Genomic DNA, 21,717 nt, shown 5'->3' with positions numbered 1-21,717 from the left:
AAACAACCTCCTTTCAGAGACTGCTTAAATCACAGAAGAAATCCCTACAAGCACTCAATGAATATTCTTTTTTTTTCCCCTCTTAAGGCAATTATTGTTCAGGCATATTAAAAATTCTGGATATTTTCACTCAAATGCCCATGACTCAAAATTATTCTGCACATGTTGTGAAGGGGATGACATCTCTACCTCTTTATTCTTTTCGTGTGAGTGTAGCACATTGTAGCAAGATAAAACTCACACAAACACACTCTCTTCATACAAGGAATGCAGTGGCTCAAACTGCAATGAATCTACATTTTTGTTTCTAGCAGTGGTAATCCTCCATCCTATGTTTCCACCCTGTTCAAAGCCAAAGTAAAACTGTATCTGAGACTGAATTTTAATTAAAAGCTAGCTAGAAAGTGATTTTAATCTCAACAAATGCAAAGGAAAAAAAAAAAGGAGGAAAAAAAAGGAGGAAAAAAAAGGAGGAAAAAAAAGGAGGAAAAAAAAGGAGGAAAAAAAAGGAGGAAAAAAAAGGAAAAATAAGCCTAAGGTATTGAACTACCTGGTCTCACTCCAGTAGCTGCTGTCACCAACTAGAAAATTATTAATCACAGATTTATTCAAATTCATATTTTGAACAACATCTAAGCATGTTTGTGAAATGCATCACCAAGAAGCCATCTGTGCATTTTCAATGATACCATTTATATTTCATAAAACCCAGCAGCTGTTTTGTTGTGATTTTTCTGAGCCTTTAAAATTGGCTTTCAAGACCCCAAAGCCGCTGAGGTTATAGAACATAAACCACAAAGCATCTATTTCTAAATGTGCCTGGAAGGGTGATTATGAGAAAAACTTACAAGATGAAGAGAGAAATTCTTAGTGCTTTACAATCTCGATTAGAATGAAAAGTAATTGTCAGGATTATTTTGACCCTCCAGCCTAATTGCCCAAATTCTCTTCTTTTATTAGACAGAGTTTGAGACTAAAGGTGGGGATGCAAACCTAAACTTCTGATAAGGAAAACAGAGTAAAAAGCTTAAGTTAATGCTGAGCCTGTATAATATGGGTAAATAATTGGAAGAAGGAGCATTTTATTAGCAGAGTAATGCCTTTCTAAGCACAGATGACTTACATTTACTGGAGAGCAGCTAATATTTATGCTGGAGACAGAAACTGAGTGAGTCACTGTTCTTTATCTGACAATTTGTTCACTGCTTCTGCCTGAACCAAAATAGTTGTGTTGGTTGAAATGGTAACACTTACCTCAGTACAGGCAAGTATAACATAGACTAAAATAAAGCCTATATTCAGTGATTAGCTACTTTTTACCTAAATTCATTCCCCTTTGTTACAGGAAAGAAATTCTCCAGTATTTTTGTTGTTGTTGCTTCACAGGACACCATAGGGATGCAGTTTTTTAGAGATTAGCTATAGGTAGGAAGATTAGGAGGAATAAAGAGGAATTGTATCTTCTGGTAAAATCACAAAGCCACAGAATAACTCTGGATGGAAGAAAGCTGGAACACATTTAGCCTAAACTTTTGCTCAAAGTAGGATCAACCCTGAATTCTGAACAGGTTCCTCTGGGCTTTGACCAGTCAGAGTTTGAAAGTCTCCAAGGATGGAGTCACTGTGTCCCCTTCTGTGCAGCCTCTTGCAGATCTTTTGTCCACATTTACAGGGCAGATGATCCTGCCCTAACCATATTGGCCACCTTCCCTAAACTTTCTCCAGTTCACTGATGCCTGGAAGTCCCCAGTTTGGGTCTTTAGACCCTAGATAGGGTCTAAAGAGTGGTATTTCCATCCTCTTTCTCCGTCAAATGGTCAAAAATGTCTTCTGGCTACAGATTCTACAGTAAACGTTGCATTGACTTGAACGAGGGCAAATTTCACTCTGGCCTTTTATAATTTTGGGCCTAATCCTAGCTGGATTAGACTGTGTCCTGGTGTATGTGGAGATTATGCCCTTCCCAAAAAAAGGCTGAGGCATAACCAGCTGAAAATAGGCAAGCAAGTGAGAGCTCCAGAGGGCATGGCTCAGGGAACTCTGCCACCAGTTCCAGCACTCTCACTGTAATCACAGCTTGGTAAGGTATATGACTATCCCTGAAGTGAGGGAATGCTCAGATGAAATCTTTTAGAAGTATTTTGTAATTTTCTTAGTCTCATACAATGCCTAGAATGGGAGCAATACCCAGGGGCTGTACAATAACACTTAAACAATCAGGTTTATTATCTGCTTGTCTTAATTAAATGCTACTATTTTTTCCCTAGAGGAAGAAAGTTTTTTTACCTTAAACAATTTATTTTGCAGTAAATGGGCCTCTAAAAGATATATTGTTTACTCTGATTTGATTTACTCTGCACAGATTCCTGTTCATGACTATTAATGTGACTTAGCCCAATCAGATACGTTTCATTTGTGTCCTACTTCAAATCTTTAGTTTCTCCCATATGTCAAAAATGTTGGGGCTGCTGAATTATAAAGCCTTGTTGCTATGGCAATTAGCTCCATTACCTAGGTGACAGCACTGGCATAATGTCACCACTAAAGTAATATAAATCCTGAAATATTTTTAGTGTCTATTGCAGATGAACCACAGGAAAAACAACCACTTATCAATGAGCCAAAATACCCACAGGTGATGGGATGCAAGGTGAAGCTTGACCTCTGTCTGTGCTACCTGGTGAAGTGCAGGTAGACAGCAGACTGGACAAGTGAACCTCCTACATGCAGTAACACTATGAGAGAATGACAAGGAATAACAAAGAAAATCCCATAGGGATAATAATAATAAAAAGAAAAAAAAATTTCCTTGTTTGGGCAACTGCTGAATGAACTACACCTCTCTATTCCCACCACATTGCCCTCTCCTAATTCACTGGGGTAATATGAAGGCATGTGCTGTAGCTGCATGAATTTGCATATTTTAAGCCTTTGCATTATTTATTATACAAAATTTAGTCACACTTTGAAATCTCATTCGGGGTTAAAGTCTCATTGTATTTGGAACTGTACAAATAAAAGCAGTGCTCGATAGCCTCTGCCCTCCCAGAGCTGACAGGTTTGCAGAAGGGTTCAGGTGATGGTGAGGCAAAAAGCAGCTACTGCCATTTTCCTGGTTATCTACAATTTATGAAAGCTTTTATCTTCTAGCCCCTAGTCACACCAATTCATGCAGCCCACAGTACAAGTGAAGCCCACAGGTAGCAAATTTGGCAGTGATTAAAAGGACAATGATGGCAACATCTGTTATGTTGTGGGTTTTTTCTCCTCCCTCAGCTTTGCCTCAGGTTTCTGGGGCATGCTGAAGTGTGCTGGTATTGGCTGCACAGTCAGCATCTAATTGCACCTGCTTTGACCAGGGAATCTGCATAAAACGTGACAGGATTTTTCTCCTACTTCTTTCTCAGATTAGAAGTCCATGTTTTGGAAATCAATTGTTAGGGGAACACCCATAGCCACACTAAAACAGATGAAGGATTTCATCAGTCTTTAAGCATCCAAACAGAAAACCAAAAATTTTCACAGAACAACAAAAACTATCACAAGGTTCTTCTTCCCCCTGCCAAGATAGTGTGCAAGCAACTAAATACACCTGAGCAAAGAATATGCATCAAATAACAACGAGAGGAATTCTCTTTGCTGTTGCTGCTGAAGAGCTGCTCCCAAAATGAATAAATTTTTAGTTTATTTATTATTTAGAATTATGAGGCTATGCTTAGAGCAAGTAGTCCTTGATCCATAAATCATTGCCATACCATTAATTATCAACACTCACTGCTTGCTAACTTGGTTAGTCATATAAATCACAGGGCACCCTGAGCAGGCAAATGATAGTTGCTAAACATTCCATTTGCTCCTTTTGTGCCGCTTTCCCCACTCGTTCCTCTGCTGGACTTTGTCAGAAACACTGCATCCCATTTACACATCAGCAGCCTCTCTTTGTTTATCCTTTCTCTCCAAGTGTTCATTAATGCAAATCACATTACAGCAAACTTCTGCTCTTGCCTAGTTCAGGATGTAGCTCATGGTCTCCATGCTGTCTGCCTGAGCAGCTGCCATTGAGAAGCTGAAAAAACCCATTGCAATAATGCCATTGTGGAAGGAAATAAAAAGGATAGAGCTTCTCTGATGAAGATGCAGACGGACTTCACAGCTTTAGGGGCTGTACTGCCTGTACTCCACACTGTCAGCAGACCACCATGAGAGTCCTGCATGTGGCCACACTTCTGACATGGTCAAAGGTCACATCAGTAATTTCTCTCTCTCAGGGATTAATATTTCATATTGCTCCTCTGCTGGGAGATTCAAGTAAATTAACACTGATGTTGTGCCCTTTACTTGCTTGTCTGTGGACTTCATTAGGGCTGGAAAAGAACACTGTTAACTACAGAAGCCACAGCAAACATCTCTTTTACAAACCTACCCATGCATTATTTCTTGCATTTCATTCCACGGTGACACTCTGCTCTCTGAACATTAATTTCCCTCATATTTTTTTCCCCTGACAATGAAAACAGATGACAGCATCAGAAACCCACAAGGCCGTGGATCCAGGTCTGCAGTTCTGCAGCACAGTTTGAGAGGTGAGAGAGGTCACACGCAAGGCCAGCCCTCTGCATATTTTGGGAGCTTACAGAGTTTTGGCTTTCTATGAAACACTGAGGAATAAACCTGGCATTGCATTTGTAGCTGAGAAAATGGGAATATTAAAGCTCATTTAAGAACAGTCACAGTACCCAGCTGGAGCTTAGCAAATGTAATAGAAGTTTGCTTCATCTACCTGCTCAGTTGACAATTTTCTTACAGACACCCTCCAAATGCCCTACTGCATTTTGGGCACATTACTGTTTACACAGGAAGTGTCAGAGTTCTTGTTCTTATGCTCCAAGATATGTGCACTGTATCTTTCAATAAATTCTGCGTAAAATTCCTGTTTTGGACTTATGACAGCCTTCACCGGCTTGCATATTGGCAGACAGAGCCAAATGTCCAAGCTGGACTTTTATGCAAATACATAGAGAAGGACTTTGGCTTCCTAATCAATATCTGTCTTCTGTTCCAAGGAAGTATCTTTGGCCTGGGTGCTTTATTATGGCACTCAGTTCCAAGGGTGCAACTCTGAGACAAATGTTGAATGACTGCATATATGGCAAATAAGGTGAATGTCTCAGCAGGTGATAACTGAAAAAAAAAAACAAACCAAAAAACAAAAACCAAACTAAATCCTTTTGCACTTCACAGGAAAGCTCACAGAAACATCCAGTAGGAACTACTAGGCCAAGAATAAGGGATGAGGTATTTCCAAGACGCCCCAGATTACAACCTTTGTCCCTATTCCAGTGCTTGGGCCCAAGAGAGCTGAGCAGCCTTCTCTGCCAGCATCTCCAGTCAAACAAGTGCATGTGTGCTCTGTGAGCCAAGCTCTTGGAAGAAAATGCTCACACTACACCTAAGGATCATTTAGCAAATGAATAACACTCAGCTACCTCAGGTGGAAGCCACAGCAGCATGTTATGTTGTGCAGTTTACTTTATGAGCTGAAAATTACAACTGATAATACTGTCTAGCTCCTGTCATAAGAAAGACATTGAAATTGCTGACCTTCCACAGAAGATAATCTCAATTCATTCAAAACAGTAACATGCCATAAAAACCAGCATGCACCAGTGGTGCCTGTGTTAGAGAAATAAGTATAACCAGTTCTGTACCCTGTAATTTGTACATAATAGCCATAATGTACAATCTAGACAAAAATTCAGCTCAAATGTGCAAAAATGGGAGTGACGATATTGCTCTATAGTGGGGTAAAGACATTTCTCAATGCAAAATTTTAACAACATTGCTCAGCATTTGTCATATTAGCACAGGTACCAGCAGCTATCAGAATCTATGGGCTTATAGGCTTGCTTTATTTATTTTAAACAATGTGTGAATGCTGGGGAGAGAGACCCTAGGAAATGTGGTGGTATAAACTTCTTATGAGTTATTCATGATGTTCAAAGATGCCCAGGTAACTAATTCCCACTTCCTTTAATGAGAGAGTCTCAAAAATTGTGATAGTGGGAACAGTATGTTATCTAGTATCAATGGAGAGAAAATGTAAAATGTTTGCAATACCCACAGAAACTTCTTTAAACCCACACTTCATGTTACCATCGGTAATCACTATCACTGTCAGCTATATCAGTGTCCAAGGCTCTTCAGAAAACTGCAGCTTGGGCAATTAAGGACATAACACAAACAAAACACACAAACACAAGCACATTACCCTAAAAAGCACATTCCTGCCAATAGCACTTACATTTTCAGCTATTGCTATTAGTTGAAGAAAAGGATTTTTCTTTAGTTAGTAGTCCTAAAGGTCAGTTTATGACAAGAAGCTGGAAACACACAGATGTCTTATTTAGGATACAAATTAAATCTCACAAAAAAAAAAAAAAAAAAATCTCCATTTTCAAGTAGAGAGTTAGGATTAAGTATTTCTGTTGATAATTACCCAATTCACAGTAAGTGGTCAGCTCTGTAGGGACCATATTTTTGGTCTGTGCAAGTTGCTTTGCTAAGGACTGAGCTGGGAAGAAAAAGTCCAGAATATGATGTAACAGGGAAAATCCTCTTTTCCCTTCTCCTCCCTATGTTGCTGTCCAGCAACGTGCTTGTAGAAGGTCTACTTTTAAAGGGAAGGAAAAGGCTTCCTTGTCTGATTGTTTAAGGAAAAAAATAACAGCCATATCTCCCTGCCTCTGTTTCTTCCTCTCTTTTTCCATTTATAACCCTCCTGCCTGGTACAAATTGTATATTTATTTGTTTGTGCTTCCCCACTGCCCCATTGTTGCACCAATAAAGGGGTGAAAAAAGAGACTGCTTTTTCTATTCTAGCCATAATCTTCCACAAATCTCAACTCCTTCTGCTACAAAGATCTGCCTTGGCTTCCAAGCACTTCACTAAAAAACATCTGTATACATCCAAGGACAAAAATGTTTTTATTCAAAAGTGGCCTTGTGTAGCTCTCAAGTTGCTGAGAATGTTTGGCTACACAGGATATTAGTTTTCTTGCTGAAGATTATCCTATTGGGACAGCCATATTATTCCTGTCTTTTTAGAAAGTAGGCAAGAGGAAAGGTATAGATTACCAACTATGTTTAAAGACAATGAAACATTCAATGTATTAATAAGCATCTCTAGAAGAGAGCACTGCTGTGCTGTACTCACAAGTGTTCTTACTGATCCTCTCATCTATAGCACCTGAAAGGATTTTTAATAACCTAAGACCCAACCTCAGCAACAGATGATTTAAAAAAAAAAAAAAAGTTTCTGACAGCAATCTGCCTCACTCACACCAACATCTTTTCACAGTACAAGCAGCCTAAGTGACTTGAAGTACAGCCACTGAATTTTGTTTTGGGCATATTGAATTTTCATGAAACTCTATCCAAGAACACCAGGACTGGCAGAAAAACAACAGGAACTCAAGGCCATGCTTGTTTTGGAGAGGTTCTTCAAGTTCTGCATGTAGCTCTGAGCTTTCGGCACACACACAACTCATGCAGGGAAATATTTGACTTTCTTCTGAGAAAAAGGCAACCATTCTGCTGGTGACAAAACAAAAAGGGGAGGTCTGACCAATACTTGAGTTTGATTTTAAAAGAGGAGTAACACTTGGGTTTAGCTCACCAGTGTCCAGAAAGGCTGTTCTGCTGAGCAGCTGGAGGATCCCATCTCAGAGAAAAGCTCCAAATCTGTGGAAGGAAACAGACCAGGCAGAAGATTGTGATGACTGGAATATAAAAAAGCATGAAGGCCAACAACACAAGACAAATGTCATCTGAAAAAACAAGTCTATTATTTTAATGTCATGTTCACCCTCAATTTGAAGAGTGGAAAATTAGTGGCCAGAGCTTGCGCATGAGTAAAAATCAGAATATTGGCGGCACTGCAAATCCAAATGTTTTAATTCCCATTTTTTTGCTCAGTGCAAATATTTTCAACAGACATTTCCAAGTACTCATTTTTTTATCTTCTGCCAGTCTGGGATACTTAAAAATAAAGTATTGAAAAAAAAAAAAAAAAAAAAAAGACAGGATTGAGAAGGTCTTGGTAGGTTTTGCTGGAGCCTTGATCATCAACTGATGCTCAAACACCCGAGCACTTGACGGCTTATCAATACACTAAAAATACTTCAACAGCAGTTCTTTTGTTACAATGTGGATGCATAACACTTCTTATTTCTCCAGGAGTACCCTGCTTAAGTTGTCTGATCTTTAAGCACTTACAAAGGAAAAAGGTCCACTAATGCAATTTCACTGTCATTGTTTCCAGAGCTATTGAACTGTAAACCCTGCGTGTGAGGCAACTCATGTGTGAGCACCTCATCTGGAAACCTATTTTCAAGGAAAATATTTCAGGAGGTAAATTTAGTTAAAATGTATGTAATTAGAACATGATAGGGCAACTTATTTAATGGAGAACATGAGATGCCTGATACAATACTGGTATATAGTAAACTCAATTTATTTTCTGTATCTGTTCTTCACAGATGTAAAAACCTATACAGACATGTTGACAATATTGTATATACTTCATGAGAAAATTGAATTTCTCCTTAAATTATACTGTGAATTACTCAGCTCCCTCTGCATGAGATAAAAAAAAAAGAAAACCAATCCCTGAATACCAAGTTTTTTTGCATAATTGTGAAGTCCACAAGAATTACTGTTACATTTATGTAACTTGGATCCACTGTGATTTTTGAATGCAATTGAAATAATTCCTTTGCAATGTCAATACTTTGCTGTTCTGCACAAGAAGTTATGAATTATCACAAAGTTCTGAAATCCACTCAGTACACATTTTCAGCAACATAAAGTGGTTTTCCCTGTCATTTATTTTTATTTCAGTTAGTCTATAAAATTCAATATGCTTGCTATTAAAGAGGAAGATGGATAAAACAGTTGATTCACTGCATTTGCCACTGGCATAGTGAAAATTACAGAAAAAACTTTGCATCAGCATTCTTTGATGTATTAGTTGATCATCAGTATTCAATTATTTAAAAGAGGATTTGTGAATTGTAAGCTAGTAGTAGTAAGAGTAGAAACAGTAAAAAAAAGGTTTAAGAGCGCATAAAATTAAAAGAGACAAAAAGAATATAGTCTGAGCTAACAGCTGGAAAAAATCATGCACAGAAAATATCTGGATTAGTCAGTGACACAACTTGTTTTAGATCATTTGATTATCTAAATATTTGACAGCATTCAGTCTTGAGTAAATATTCTAGAATTTAAAAATACAGTCAATAAGAAAGAAAACATCCTTAGAAAGCAATCATTCAGAACATTGTCAATATTAACAGGGACAGCACTGGGCTGGTCATCAGCCACAAAATCTTTAGCAGTCAGTGTGAAACCAGAGAGATTTGTCTTATTCCACCCAAACAGTTTCTGCAGTGATGTACTGATAACCTTCAGCTGCACCTCACCTCAGACACACTGAGGTGCACTTCTCAATTTCCCTAAGCTGGCTAAATGACACACCAGGAACACAAGAAAACCAGTCTGGAAAGTCCCTGCTTCCTCAGACCAAATCAATTTATCTCCTTTGCCAGATTTGCTTCTTCCTCAATCCCTGCTCCCCCCTGCCAAATGCTGGTGAATTTCCTACAAACTCTCTACCTTTAATAAATTAAGCAAATTGTCATGGGATATGTTATCACCACTATTCACAGAAAGGAGGGGGTTGTAGAGACTCTAGGAAGGATATACAAACCACATACACCCAGAAAAGACTATGAAAATACTACAGGGGAGTTCCTTCACTGCATGCTGGTCCTTTTGTATTTAGCAGCTCCATGAACGTGTCCAATTTCCCTGGAAAATTTCCCTCATGTCCAAATTCTATAATACCACGAGAAGGAAGAGTGCTACAAACTTAATTTCTTATAATAAATTGTAGAAATGTTTAAAATAGGGCCATGATCCTATTTTTTCTTCCACATTTCTCTTTAGCATAAATGCTTTCTAAAGCAGAATAATTAAATAATGAAAAGAAGAAAACAATGAAGAATGGTTATCTTCTTTAGGGTTTTAAGAGCTGTACTTAGAGGGGAAAAGGGTATCAAAAGATTCTTTTTAGGGGGTGGGGTGGTCTTGGGTTTTAATTACAGTGTTAGTTTTAAATATCCCAAGAAACTGTAGAGGAAGTGATGAGTTAAAAAACCCAAATCAACAAAAAACTACAAGCCAGAATTATCAAATCAGGCAGTAAATATTAATTTAAGACAAGCTATAATGTGGTCAAATTCTGTTAAAAACATGGAATGACCAGATAAAATTCATCAGTCTTCTAGCAGATATCACCTTTCCCCCCTATCCCCTTTACTACTCCAGCTGCAGACTGTCCAGCAGGGTTTGAAACATGATTTTCCTTAAATAATTGTTCTTTCTCCCACTCACGCTGCTCCTCAGGTCTTGCTATGCTGTGACAAACATGGAAAGCATTTTTACTCTCCTACTAAAGAGTTCTCCATTCCCACAAACCCTTTTTTCTTTTCCATCATGAATGCCTGAGTGTTTTTAACAAACACTCCTAATGAGCTTCACGCCATACTCCAACACTGCAGGCTGGAAAAACTTCTCCTGACACATACTCCAGTCACATTTGTCATTTTTGCACTCGTTCAGTGTTATTAGGGCATGCCAATCCTGGGGCCACCCAAAGGACTCGTAACTGATGCGGCTGAGCTGCGTTCCAGGCAGCACAGACACACATTTAACTCCAGCACTGAACCAGCTGCAGAGCAGGAGGCTCCTTCTCTATGCAGCAAGGTATCACTGGCTGATGGCTGACAGCAGAACAATACCCAGCACAAGCAGCTTCCAAGTGAAGTTGCTAATTAGTGCAGATGTTGTGAAGGTAAGAAGCCATCAGAACTTGGCAGGAATAACTTTGTCATTAAGTTATTCAATCTCTGAATGACAAAATGATTTGTAGATGATTGTGCTGCATTCTCTGCCTTTCCTTCTCACCCTCCAACACTATGTGTACAGGAGTGTAATTTGGGATATTTCCCCTCTCAGCTGTTTCTTTGTGGTCGCCTGTCATCTTCCAGCAAGGATGGGAGTAAGAGGTTTGGATGTCACCTCTGTTCAAACATTGTGAAATGCAGCAGAAATGGAGCTCTTAATGACAGAGATAGAGCACAGAGCAAAGAGACATGAAAACACTGCTCAGCTGGAAGTCTGGAGCTATCCTAAGGAGACAAGTCAGCAAGAGTGGAGCAGAACTTTATCCTAACCTCATGTTCTTAATAAAGCCAGTGACATGACATAAGGCGTTTTCAAGTCCTAATCTTTCAGTTTGGCTTGGCTGGGGGTGGAAGTTCATTGTCACTGTGGCAGAGGCAGACTGTATAGAAGACAACAGAGCAGCCAGAGACCAATGTCACAAAACTTGCTAAATGAGAACCTCTCCTGAACTGGGTGAAAATCTTTCAGGAAAACGTGGAGGCAAGCACAGGAATGTGTTCTCCAAATGGTGTCTTCTCATGTCTGGAATTCAAGGATCATGCAGACACAAGCCACTGCTCCTGCTTCAAAATGAGCTGCAAATATCTCTGAGACAGCCACCATCCCTTCTGATGTGAGCATCGTACTTGTCATTAAACTCTGCTGCCAAAACTTCTGGGCTGACTGATGAGCACAGCAATGCTGGCACTGTGCACACACTGACACGAGACAGAGCATCTCATGTGCAGGGAAGGAAATGGTGCAGTCCTGAGCAACAGGTTATTCAGGACAATGGCAAGCCAGAGGACAGAGTTATGAACTACTCATGCCGTGACTGAAAGGGACAAATAAAGTGTTGGTGATATCAATATTCTGAAAGTACTATCTAAAAAACCTCAGTTTTTCCTCAATGTGAAATTAAAGGGGCACACCAGGCAATACTCTGCTCATACAATTATGCAATATGCAGAGTGAGGGATGTTTACATCCACAGTACCCCTCCTAGGGCCAGTTTCCACCAACACACTTGCTCAGCTTCACTGCTGTCACACTCTCGTTAACCCCGAATGGCCAGTTCTGCTCTCTTGGTGGCTATGATTAATTATCCTGCTTTGAAAAGCAAGCTGCTCTGTGCCAGAAAATTCTGAAGCAGTGCACTAAGCACCCAGGGACACAGCTAGGCCCCCAGTCTTCAGCTGGATCAGGACTTCCCAAAGGCTCTGACAGATATTTTGCCATGCCCATGTGACACTGTGAGTACACATGCCAGCACAGACCCAGCTGCTGTCACTACACAATCACTGGTTCCTTCTCTAAAGGGAAAGGGCTTCCACCATTATGCTACAGCTCATCCAGCTACACAGACTCTGGAAAAAAACATAGGCATCAACATCAGCAGCCTGATTTTTAGATGTGTTAAAAATGTGCAGCTCTCAGAGTTACCATACAGAAAAGGCAGATTTCTTTCTTGATGCCTAGCACCTAAGTATCTAAATATGGATAATTTTTTATTAATTACTTTTCAAAACCCCATGGATTTGCAATATTATTCATCCAGCTACATTGTAAGAGATCTCTTTCATACCTTTTAAATGTAGTTCTAGGCTCAGGTGCATATGTTGATCCCTAAAGAGCCATTTCTGTATCAGATGAGTCACTTTCTGCATATGATAAGGTACAATAAAAGCAGTCACCAGTAAACCACACCCCCTCACAATTTGCCTTGTGTAATTGCTATATTCAAGAGCTTTGCACATTAAAAGCTACTGGTAACTTTTTTTTTTCCACCCAGGTGCAGCCTCTGTTCCTCTGCAGGTGCATGTAAAGATTAGCAAAACATTGCTTGTTTTAGGTTTGCTCGGATTCAAATACCACAGAGGAACCTGTCTTCCTGTTCTAATTGATGGTATGGGACTTTAGACAAAGGAAGAACAAAACCCTCTGTGGTCTGTGTATAGCAGGCACAAAAAAAAATAATTGGCGACAAGCTTAACTGGAGGCTAAAGGTAAACCACAAATGAGTGGAAAATCCAGCATTGCCCATAACAGTTATTTTTTGTCACTGTTGGGATTTTTTGCCGTGACCGTATTCTCTTACAAATAAAGCTATTTACCAGCAACACATCAAAAAGGCATTATCAGAAAAATCAGCCAGATAGACTACTTCAGCTAGAGCAGTGCATGCAATGCTGCCCTTCTTAAAAGCTCAGATTTATGAGGCAGAAACATTGCTCCAGGTGGTTTGCAAGAATAGGTACAGGAGGTGGAGATTCCAGAGAGGAGGATGTTGTGTTGTTGTGAAAGGTTGTAAAGCTGCATTTCCACCGAGCTCCTCAATAACTATAAAATTAACTTAGGTATTTCAAGAAAGGACAAGCACAAAACTGTCAGTGCTGAAGAGACAAGGGGGGGAAAAAAACCCCTTTTTTTTTATCCTTCAGTAAAATTTCTGTCAAAATGGAAAACAGGATTTATGTAGAGGTATCAGAAAGTTAAAGTTTCATCTGCAGAGAGTTCAATTTAGAAGCAGACTGTGAGAGAAGGGGAGAGGACAAGGCGTAGGAAATTTAACATGCTTCCCAGGCACATGCTGTGACAGTATGATTCTCACCTTCTATAGCCCGTGAATCAAAGGTATTGAAGATTCAAGCATTTTTTTCCTGGCAGTGGGTGGCCTCATCCAAAAATCCAGCTGCTTTTCTGTATGAGACAGCTGAAATCATCTTCACATAGATGCTAGATTTATGTTATTATGCAGATCATATCAAACATATATGCTCTGCTGAGTTTTCTCACAGTATAATTGTCTCCTTCTCAAAGTTAAGCACATGACCCATCATAAAAGATCCAAAAAGGTCTTTAGGCATACCCCAAAAAATAAGCCAAGTTATTAGGTGATTATAAATAGCAGTTTTCTCTTTCTTTTCACTCTTCCTCACTGACTTTCATCTACTTCAGATTTTTCAGTGCTGACCTGGAGCTCAGCTCTTTTCAGAAGCAGAAGTACTAAGATGAAAAGCTCTCACCACAAGTACCTACTTGATTATTTGACAGTCATGGCCACAGAGTGACCACACAAGCTGCCAGTGGGGCTGGGAGCAGCAGTCCATGCAGTCAGAAACCTTGTCCTCAACACTGACCAAAATAGGCCCCTTTAGGCAAAAACTCCTCACAGGCAGTTACACAAGAGCATGGAGTCTCATAAAAATCTTTCATTTTGAGCTAAGGGGAGTCTCATGATAAAAGATTTATATCCCTGTCCTCAATGCTTACAGAATCACAGAACTGTATGATCCTAAAGTTCCCTCATTTTCTACTCATTTTCTTCAGTGAAGAGTCCCAGTTATACATACAAGAGGCTTTCCACAACACTAAATATTCCCTTTTTTCCCTTGGAAGACCCTCAGTTTTTGCTGTAACTCTTCATCACTGGCCCTTTTTTTCCTAGCCCAGATGTGAGCACCAGCTGTGCCTTTATTGCTCAATATCTTGTCATTTCCATAAAAGGAGAGATTTTACACCAAAAACTTGGTGCACTAGGATGTGGTTTTTTCAACCAATTTTTTTATCTTTCACTTAATAGCACAAAATAATCAGTGCACTATCTCTCAGTGCTCATATTCACCTCTCAATGCAGCAGTTTTGCAGCAATTTAGTAGAAATAGCTTATTACTTAGTGATAGCATGGCTTTTATGCCATGTTAATCTAAAATGGGTATGTATGAGTGTGGTATCTCCATCTACAACTATATGCATGTGATTTAAAGCAGGGTATCCAAATAAGAATTTAGGGAGCTAATTGTAGATACTCACTTTGTAAAATGCCAGCATTAAAAGCTGCCACTCCATGTTGTAGTTAGCACTAGGTTTTTCAGCATCTAAGTGTAACTTAGCATTATTCATTCAAAGATCTTAATCTTTGAATGAGCCCAGCACCTAAATATCCTGATTTAGACACCAAGGTATATGTGAGTGGTAGATTCATTTGGGCATCTAGTCCTTGGAAAGAGCAGCTGGAAGCCATGAGAGTTTCATTTAAATGCTGAAGTAGGATCTGAGCTCTTCTGAAAGTCAGATATTTAGGGGTAAAATCTATAAGCATTCAGGTCAGTGAGAATTATCATCTCTGTTGGACAAGATGCATTTGTTTTACAAGATAAAGCAGCAATCATTTAGCTGTTTTTCTCACAGCAAGAAATGCCATGTTTCATGAATTTCTGAGAGTGTGGCCAAATCCTGTATGCTTTATCTTCCCTCTGTATTTGTTATATGAAAGAAACAGGTAAGGTTTGCAATAGGACAGAGAACTAGCTGAAAACCTGCTGTCAAGATTGCAGATTTGAAATAAAACACATATTCTGAAAGGCTCTACTAATTTAGCAAGAATCAGTGAAATCTGAAGACTAAAAATATCAACCTAAGGAAGACCCTATATAAAATCTGTGCTATTCTGCTAAACAGTTTCTACTCCACTGATGCTATTAGGGTGGTACTTTAGGAGTTGCTATGAAGATCTGAAGTGTGTTGAGCAGTTTCCTTAGTTAGGGAAACTTATTTGACATCTGTGAATGTGCCATTTATATATTGCATATGTAGCAAGAAAGGATTGATTTATTGGTGTAGCTGGTTCCTGAGTAAAATAGATTTATATATTCAACTCCAATTTATCTACTACCTTTTGGGAAGGGTAAGAGGGCAGAGTTTGTGTAATTGAAGAAAAGTAATATTTGCTCCTTACTGGTTTTGGAAAAAAAGCCTCAGTTTTTTTTACAATCTCTGCAAGAAACAAAGAGGATTCCCAGCTTAAAATGTCTTATCACACAATTTCCTGTAAAAAGGCTTTAATTGTACCAAACATGAGGTTCACCATGCTCTGCCCATGCGTAGTACCTGACAGTTTCATTTTTGCCAAGATCCTATCCTATTAGGTAACACAGTTTTATTTCTTTAGGCTGGTGCATAATCCTGGAGGAACAAAGCTGCCAACGCTTACCGTTTTATGGAGTTTCATATGCTATTTACTGTTTCCTCTCAAGGCCACAAGCTTGAGAATATTGCACACCCACCCACACATACAAACACATCTTTCCTTTTAATTTAATTCCTAGCCCTGGAGATTACAGATCATCATTTTGGAACTGCAAACTCTGTTCATCTCAAAACATCAAAACCAACCCAACGTAAGTGCAATCTTTGGATCTTTTCTGCCTGGGATTTTTGAGGTGTTGGGGGGTGAGGGTGGGAGAGGAAGACTTCTGATTTGGGAATGTTCCTGGTAGGCCAAGTTTACCCCATTGCAGCTTATGCAACAGCTCTGACTCACTGCCGCAACCCATCTGCCAGGGCTGCATCCTGCTCCTGCCACAGCAGCACTTGGAGAGGCTGCAAGGGGAATCCAGGCTTCTGCTACCTGTGTAGCAGGTAAAATTATGTGACTGGGAAATTGTAAGATTGTGTGTATGGGAAAGAAAAATACATCACAGAGGCTGAAAAATTAACCTGGAAGTGGTGTGCATGCTCCAAGGGTGAGGAGGATCCAGAAGCTGCCTAAGAAGGACCAAGCCCTTGCAAAGATGGATCATGGGAAGCCTTTCTGGAGGGTGATCACTGGAACATCAACACTGTTTCCTTAACACATTCACAGGCAGCATCACTTTGGGTGAATTCTGAGTTCCAAAGCTGGAAACACAAGCCACTAAAACCATTTGTGATGATGGGGCAGCTGCAGTGGAAATGTCATTACAGCTGATGTCTTGGCTTCCGTCAACTGCCATTTATGTCTTAGCACAGTAAAATTTGGCCTTTTTTTTTTGCATTTATTGAAAAGTGATTTAAAATACTTTCACACCATTTTTTTCTGTCAGCAGAATATACTTTGGAGCCTTCATTGGTTTTGTTCTTTTTGTCATTTTTTAAAGCCAGAGCCTTAAAAAAGTCAGCAATTTCCATGAGAAGACAAATGTTAACTACTTCAATAAATACAAATCATGGAAGAAGTGAAATTATTAAATTTTCTCCCCCTTGGAAACTAGAGGTAATTTCATACCTGTGGGAGGTGCTGACTGCCTAACTGTTTGCTTAAATATATTATTTGAAGTATTCTTAAAAATACTGTTCCCTCATAACATTGAGCAACCCTATTACCTTAACCATCAAAATGATTTTCATTATGAACACAGGGCATTCTCACTTGATTCATGACAATAAGGAAAATGGAAAGCAGACAGAAAATCATGAATGATTGTGCAGTGTTTCTGTGATGCTGAGTATGAAAGTCCAGAAAGGCCAAGCTAATCTTCCATTGTGAGCCATCCTACTTAATTATTGAGAGAATCTAAGGTTCTTCATTTTGTGATCACCCTTGCAAAATGAACAACTACCAGCAGCCTCACTAAAATTATCAGCCCTCAAGTTCTAAGCTGAAGGGGAAAAAAAATGCTCAAAATATAATACAGAAGGTAGGAATACATCTGCCTTTATAAACAAAATCACACTGATAACTAAATGGCATTCATGCTAATACTGCCAGAGGCAAAACTGCGACCTGAGAAAAAACATCAATCTCTTTGTGTTGCTCTAGCCTCATTGGGATCCCTGTGTATATTAATATCCAGATTTTTCCCATACATCAGTTGCTACTACAGCTTCATATTTTCTCCCCTGCAAGGTCAAAATGTAGCTCATGGAGTCTTACTATTTGAAATAAGAAAAAAAAAGAAAAGAAAGATTTGTTTCCAGTCAGCTCAAAGTCACCATGAAAGACAGACTGATCTGCACATGGAGCAGCCAGAGAAAGGATCTTCAAACAGTAGGAGCATGGATGCTAATTGAACCACACTGAAAGCTCAATTCAGCTCTCAAATTAAATTAAAAAAGAAAAAGGACCTGCTCTATACTTCCTTAGATGTTCATGTCTGTGTGAGGAGCACAACTATAACTCAGCAGTGACACACAGAAACCTCAGCAGGCTCCTGTCCCACTTGGCACATCCAGCCTGGGGTGCTGCTGCTGAAGGGGTGCAGGGTACCCCAGTAAAGCATGGTCTCATGCTTTACTGTCTATCCCCTCACCCCCCTGGTAATTCAGCCTCCCCCACGTTTATCTGCCGAGCAATTCAGCACTGTCACCTGTGAAAGGCCAGAGATGACAACGATCTGCCACGGATCACACCATGGCAGCTCTCCCAGAGCCATCCCTCTCACGGGATGGGCTGGAGCAGGGCTACAGGCTGAGCAAAGCCTGGGCTGACCACAGCTTATTCTCTGCCCAAAAAAAGGCAGGACAGTCCCTCCCTTGTCTGTGCCTGGGAAACAGGAATCTCTCCAACTCCAAAAAAGTTGGAGTTTGTTATTACCCAAGCCATGCAAGCGACGCCAATCTGACTCACAGGTGTTGTGATAAGCAAGAACCCTTGGAATATCTCTCATACTCCCAATACTATCTTCTTTTCCCTGAGGAAAACATCTACAGCTTCCTGAAGGGAGATTGTAGACAGGTGGGGGTTGATCTCTTCCACCGGGCAGCAACTGGCAGAACAAGAGGACACGGTCTCAAGCTATGTCAGGGAAGGTTTAGTATGGATATTAGGAAAAAAATTTCACTGAAAGAATAATAAAATACTGGAATTGTCTTCCTAGGGAGGTGGTGGGATCACCATCTCTGGATATATTTAAAAAAAGACTGGACTTGGCACTTGGTGCTATAGTCTAGTTGTTGTGTTAGGGCATAGGTTGGACTTGATGATCTTAGAGGTTTTTTCCAGCCTCATTGTGATTCTGTGAGTTGCAAATTGGACTAAAAAAAAAAACCTATCAGGTCTAAAAAGTCAGTCAAAGCCATCAACAGAGATTGCCTTGAAACCTTATAGAAAATAACTAAATTTAGGATTTGAACAAGGTCCAGGCAGGATGAGTTTCGATTGCTTTCAGATGTGACAGCAAAATTTGAATAGTCATAGCTGTTTGTAAATTTAGGCAAGAGCCATAAATCTCTCTCTCATTTGTCAGTTCAGTTATGTTCCAGTTCTGCTGCTCTACTCAAATGCTTGGCAAGATTATGCTTCTGTGTTTTATTTCCTAATCTGACCATTATGGTAACTAATTTATTTCTATGTAATTTAATTATCTTTAGCTGTTCTGCATCCTTGGTGCTCTCTGACTACTCCATCTCCAGCTATTTAATTTTCACTCTTCTCCTGAATTTGAATGATTGCTTTTTACATAGATTGCTGGCATGGAAATTTTGCTTAACTTGTAGCATCTGCTGGCAGACCCATTATTTTATTTCAATACATCATCTGGACAAGGGGATGGACCACAGAACTTTGATCTTTGATCCTCAGGGTTCGCATTCAGAAGCCATTATTTTCTTACTGATGTTAACAAAGTTGCTCTGCTCTTTCTATCTCTTGGTTCCTGCTCCTGTTCCACCAGCAGGTACTATTTTCAAAGCAGGAGAGTTTCCTCGGTCCTTGCAAATTTAGCATTAATTCCTTTATTTCTGTTTTAAAATCCTGCCAGGCCACTGGTGGGACATTCAAGTTGAGGAAGAACCTACTCCCCCTACTTTTTGTTGTACCTGATTTTAGCACCAGTTTCACAGCTGAACCCTGTGGAATGCAGAATTCACCTCTACCTACAATATAGATTTATTCCACCTTCAAAGTCTTCACAGAGGCTCAGCAGTAGCTTTGGCTTCTCTCAGGGCAGCCTTTCCTCAGAGCTGCCTCCAGCTCCTGGGTGCTCCCCTGCCACACACATCCCTCTTCCCAATGCATGGCAACTGCAGGATACAGGCATCATTTCTCTTGTTTAGCATTCTCTCTGTGTCACCTTTCTTACAGCTGTTCTGCCACAGCAATATTTGTAGAAGCATAATAACCTAAAATGTGGCATTTGGATAACAGAGGCATTTCACACAAACTTGTCTTCATTTTAGCCATGTGTATTTGTGTCTCAGAGGAAAGCAGCATTCCTCACACCTTTCTTTTCAACATTTTTCTAAATTAATAAGTCTCAAAGTAGAATAGAAGCAGATAAAATTTACTTATTAAACAACAGCTGCCAAAATTTACCACTAACAGGTGTATTCAGGACATATTTCTTCACAGTAAAGAAGAAATTTAATCTCAAAGTTATTTCATTTGGCACTAAGACAGAAGTTCTTTATTCTAAATATATATGAGCAAGGTTACCACACAAGTTTTACCTTTGTGGTATATTAAAAAAAATATTGTTTAATGGGGTGTTCTAAGGGAAAAATACAATTATCAGATGATATCTTAAATAATACAAAACATACTCTAATTATCTGCAGATATTTGTGAAAGCCTGTATACCTCTTCCCACTTTTTTTATCCACTTTTCCTTCTTGGCTGGTTTCATCCTAATAGCCCATGCAGCACCTATCACCTCTTTTACTTCAAAAGTAGCCACTGCCCACTCCCTGAAGTGGGAACTCAGGTGCTACTCCCCAGTTTGAAGATATTTCAAGGGTGAGAGTAAGCTGAATATGTAGTGAGATGACAAGATACAAGTTAGGTCAGGCCAGCCCATCTAGCAGCATGAAAGAATATGGTCAGCTGTTCTGGCTTGCTCCCATTTTTTTTTTTTTTTCTTTGAAGACATCAGCAGAAATCACACAGTGATTCCTCAGTGTGAGTTTACAGAGGGAACACGATGCCCACGCTAAGAAAACCAAAGAGAATTTAAGCCATCCACTGAGAAACTGGCAGACTTTGAGTGAAAGCTGAAAGCCTGGTGGAGTTTGCTGGTGGCAGGGATCTGCCAGCTGTGCTGACCCTGCTCCTCCCTTGCATATCACTCCTCTGTGCCAACCCTGCTGCTCACAAACAGCCTTCCCCTAGACAGGATTCCAGGGACAGGCACGATTTATCCTGCAAACACTGCTCCTGCCTGCTGGAGGTGGACTTGATCCAGAACAGGGAGGATATTTTGCACATTCTCCTCAGCGTTACCTATGCAGACATGGGGATATTAGAAACAGGAACCAAGTGTCTGTGGGAATATCAGCTGGTACCAGGAGCTGACTGCAGACAGAAAGAGCAAGAACAAGCAGGAAGGTGAGAGCATAAAAATCTACAACTGCACTGCAAAAGGAACCTGAGGTCGCAACAGGGACTATTATTTTCTGGCAGGAGAGAAATAGTAAATCGATGCTTCATTCTGATCTGGTGGCTGGCTGACATCTATGGCACCCTGCCACAGGTGGCTCACACGACAGCCTCCTGCAGTATATCTTCCACACTTAGGAACATTACAAGAAGCAGAACAGTTTCCACAAGATATATTGTGTTTGTGTTTTCAGAAGCCTCTAGAACCTCACAATAAAACAAAACAAAACCAAACCAACACCCCAGCACACAGGTAGCTGAGGTCTCAGAAGCAAGGAAATTCCAGAATTGGCTTGAATAGGACAACCTTAGTTTTTTTTGGTTTTAACTTTTTATATATACTTGTCTTATATATACTTTTTCAGGAGAAAACATGCTTACCTGGGAACCTTGTATTTCAACTATGTAAACAAGCCCACTAGTTTACAGCCTAAAAACACACCCCAGAAGGCACATTCTGATTTCCTTGGCACTGCCCCTCAATCCAGCTCTAGAAATGGACCCCCAGCCAACTAATTTACTCTAATGCCAACCAAGGAGTAATTGTGCTGTGCTCCAGATACTTGTTCTGCTTTCCTTGC

The 21,717-nt window shown here is 39.9% G+C and overlaps 1 protein-coding gene across 2 annotated transcripts in view; it reads right to left on the bottom strand.

Annotated features, from left to right (window-relative positions):
- FSHR (follicle stimulating hormone receptor) overlaps window positions 1-10,046 on the bottom strand; it is a 198,349-nt gene extending 188,303 nt beyond the window's left edge. The window contains exon 1 of one of the 2 annotated variants that reach the window (XM_085575778.1): window positions 7,676-10,046. In XM_085575778.1, coding sequence (XP_085431904.1) covers window positions 7,676-7,797 — 122 coding nt within the window. In that variant the 5' untranslated portion in view covers window positions 7,798-10,046. The remainder of the gene's footprint in view (window positions 1-7,675) is intronic. The other variant, XM_085575776.1, reaches the window with a different exon arrangement.
- Window positions 10,047-21,717: the final 11,671 nt, after the last annotated feature.

Source organism: Lonchura striata, chromosome 3 (assembly GCF_050655825.1).
Source record: "Lonchura striata isolate lonStrDom1 chromosome 3, ASM5065582v1, whole genome shotgun sequence".
In the NCBI taxonomy this organism is placed as follows: domain Eukaryota; kingdom Metazoa; phylum Chordata; class Aves; order Passeriformes; family Estrildidae; genus Lonchura; species Lonchura striata.
The sequence above is the reverse complement of the archived record's forward strand: the minus strand, read 5'-3'. Positions and strand labels throughout refer to the sequence as shown.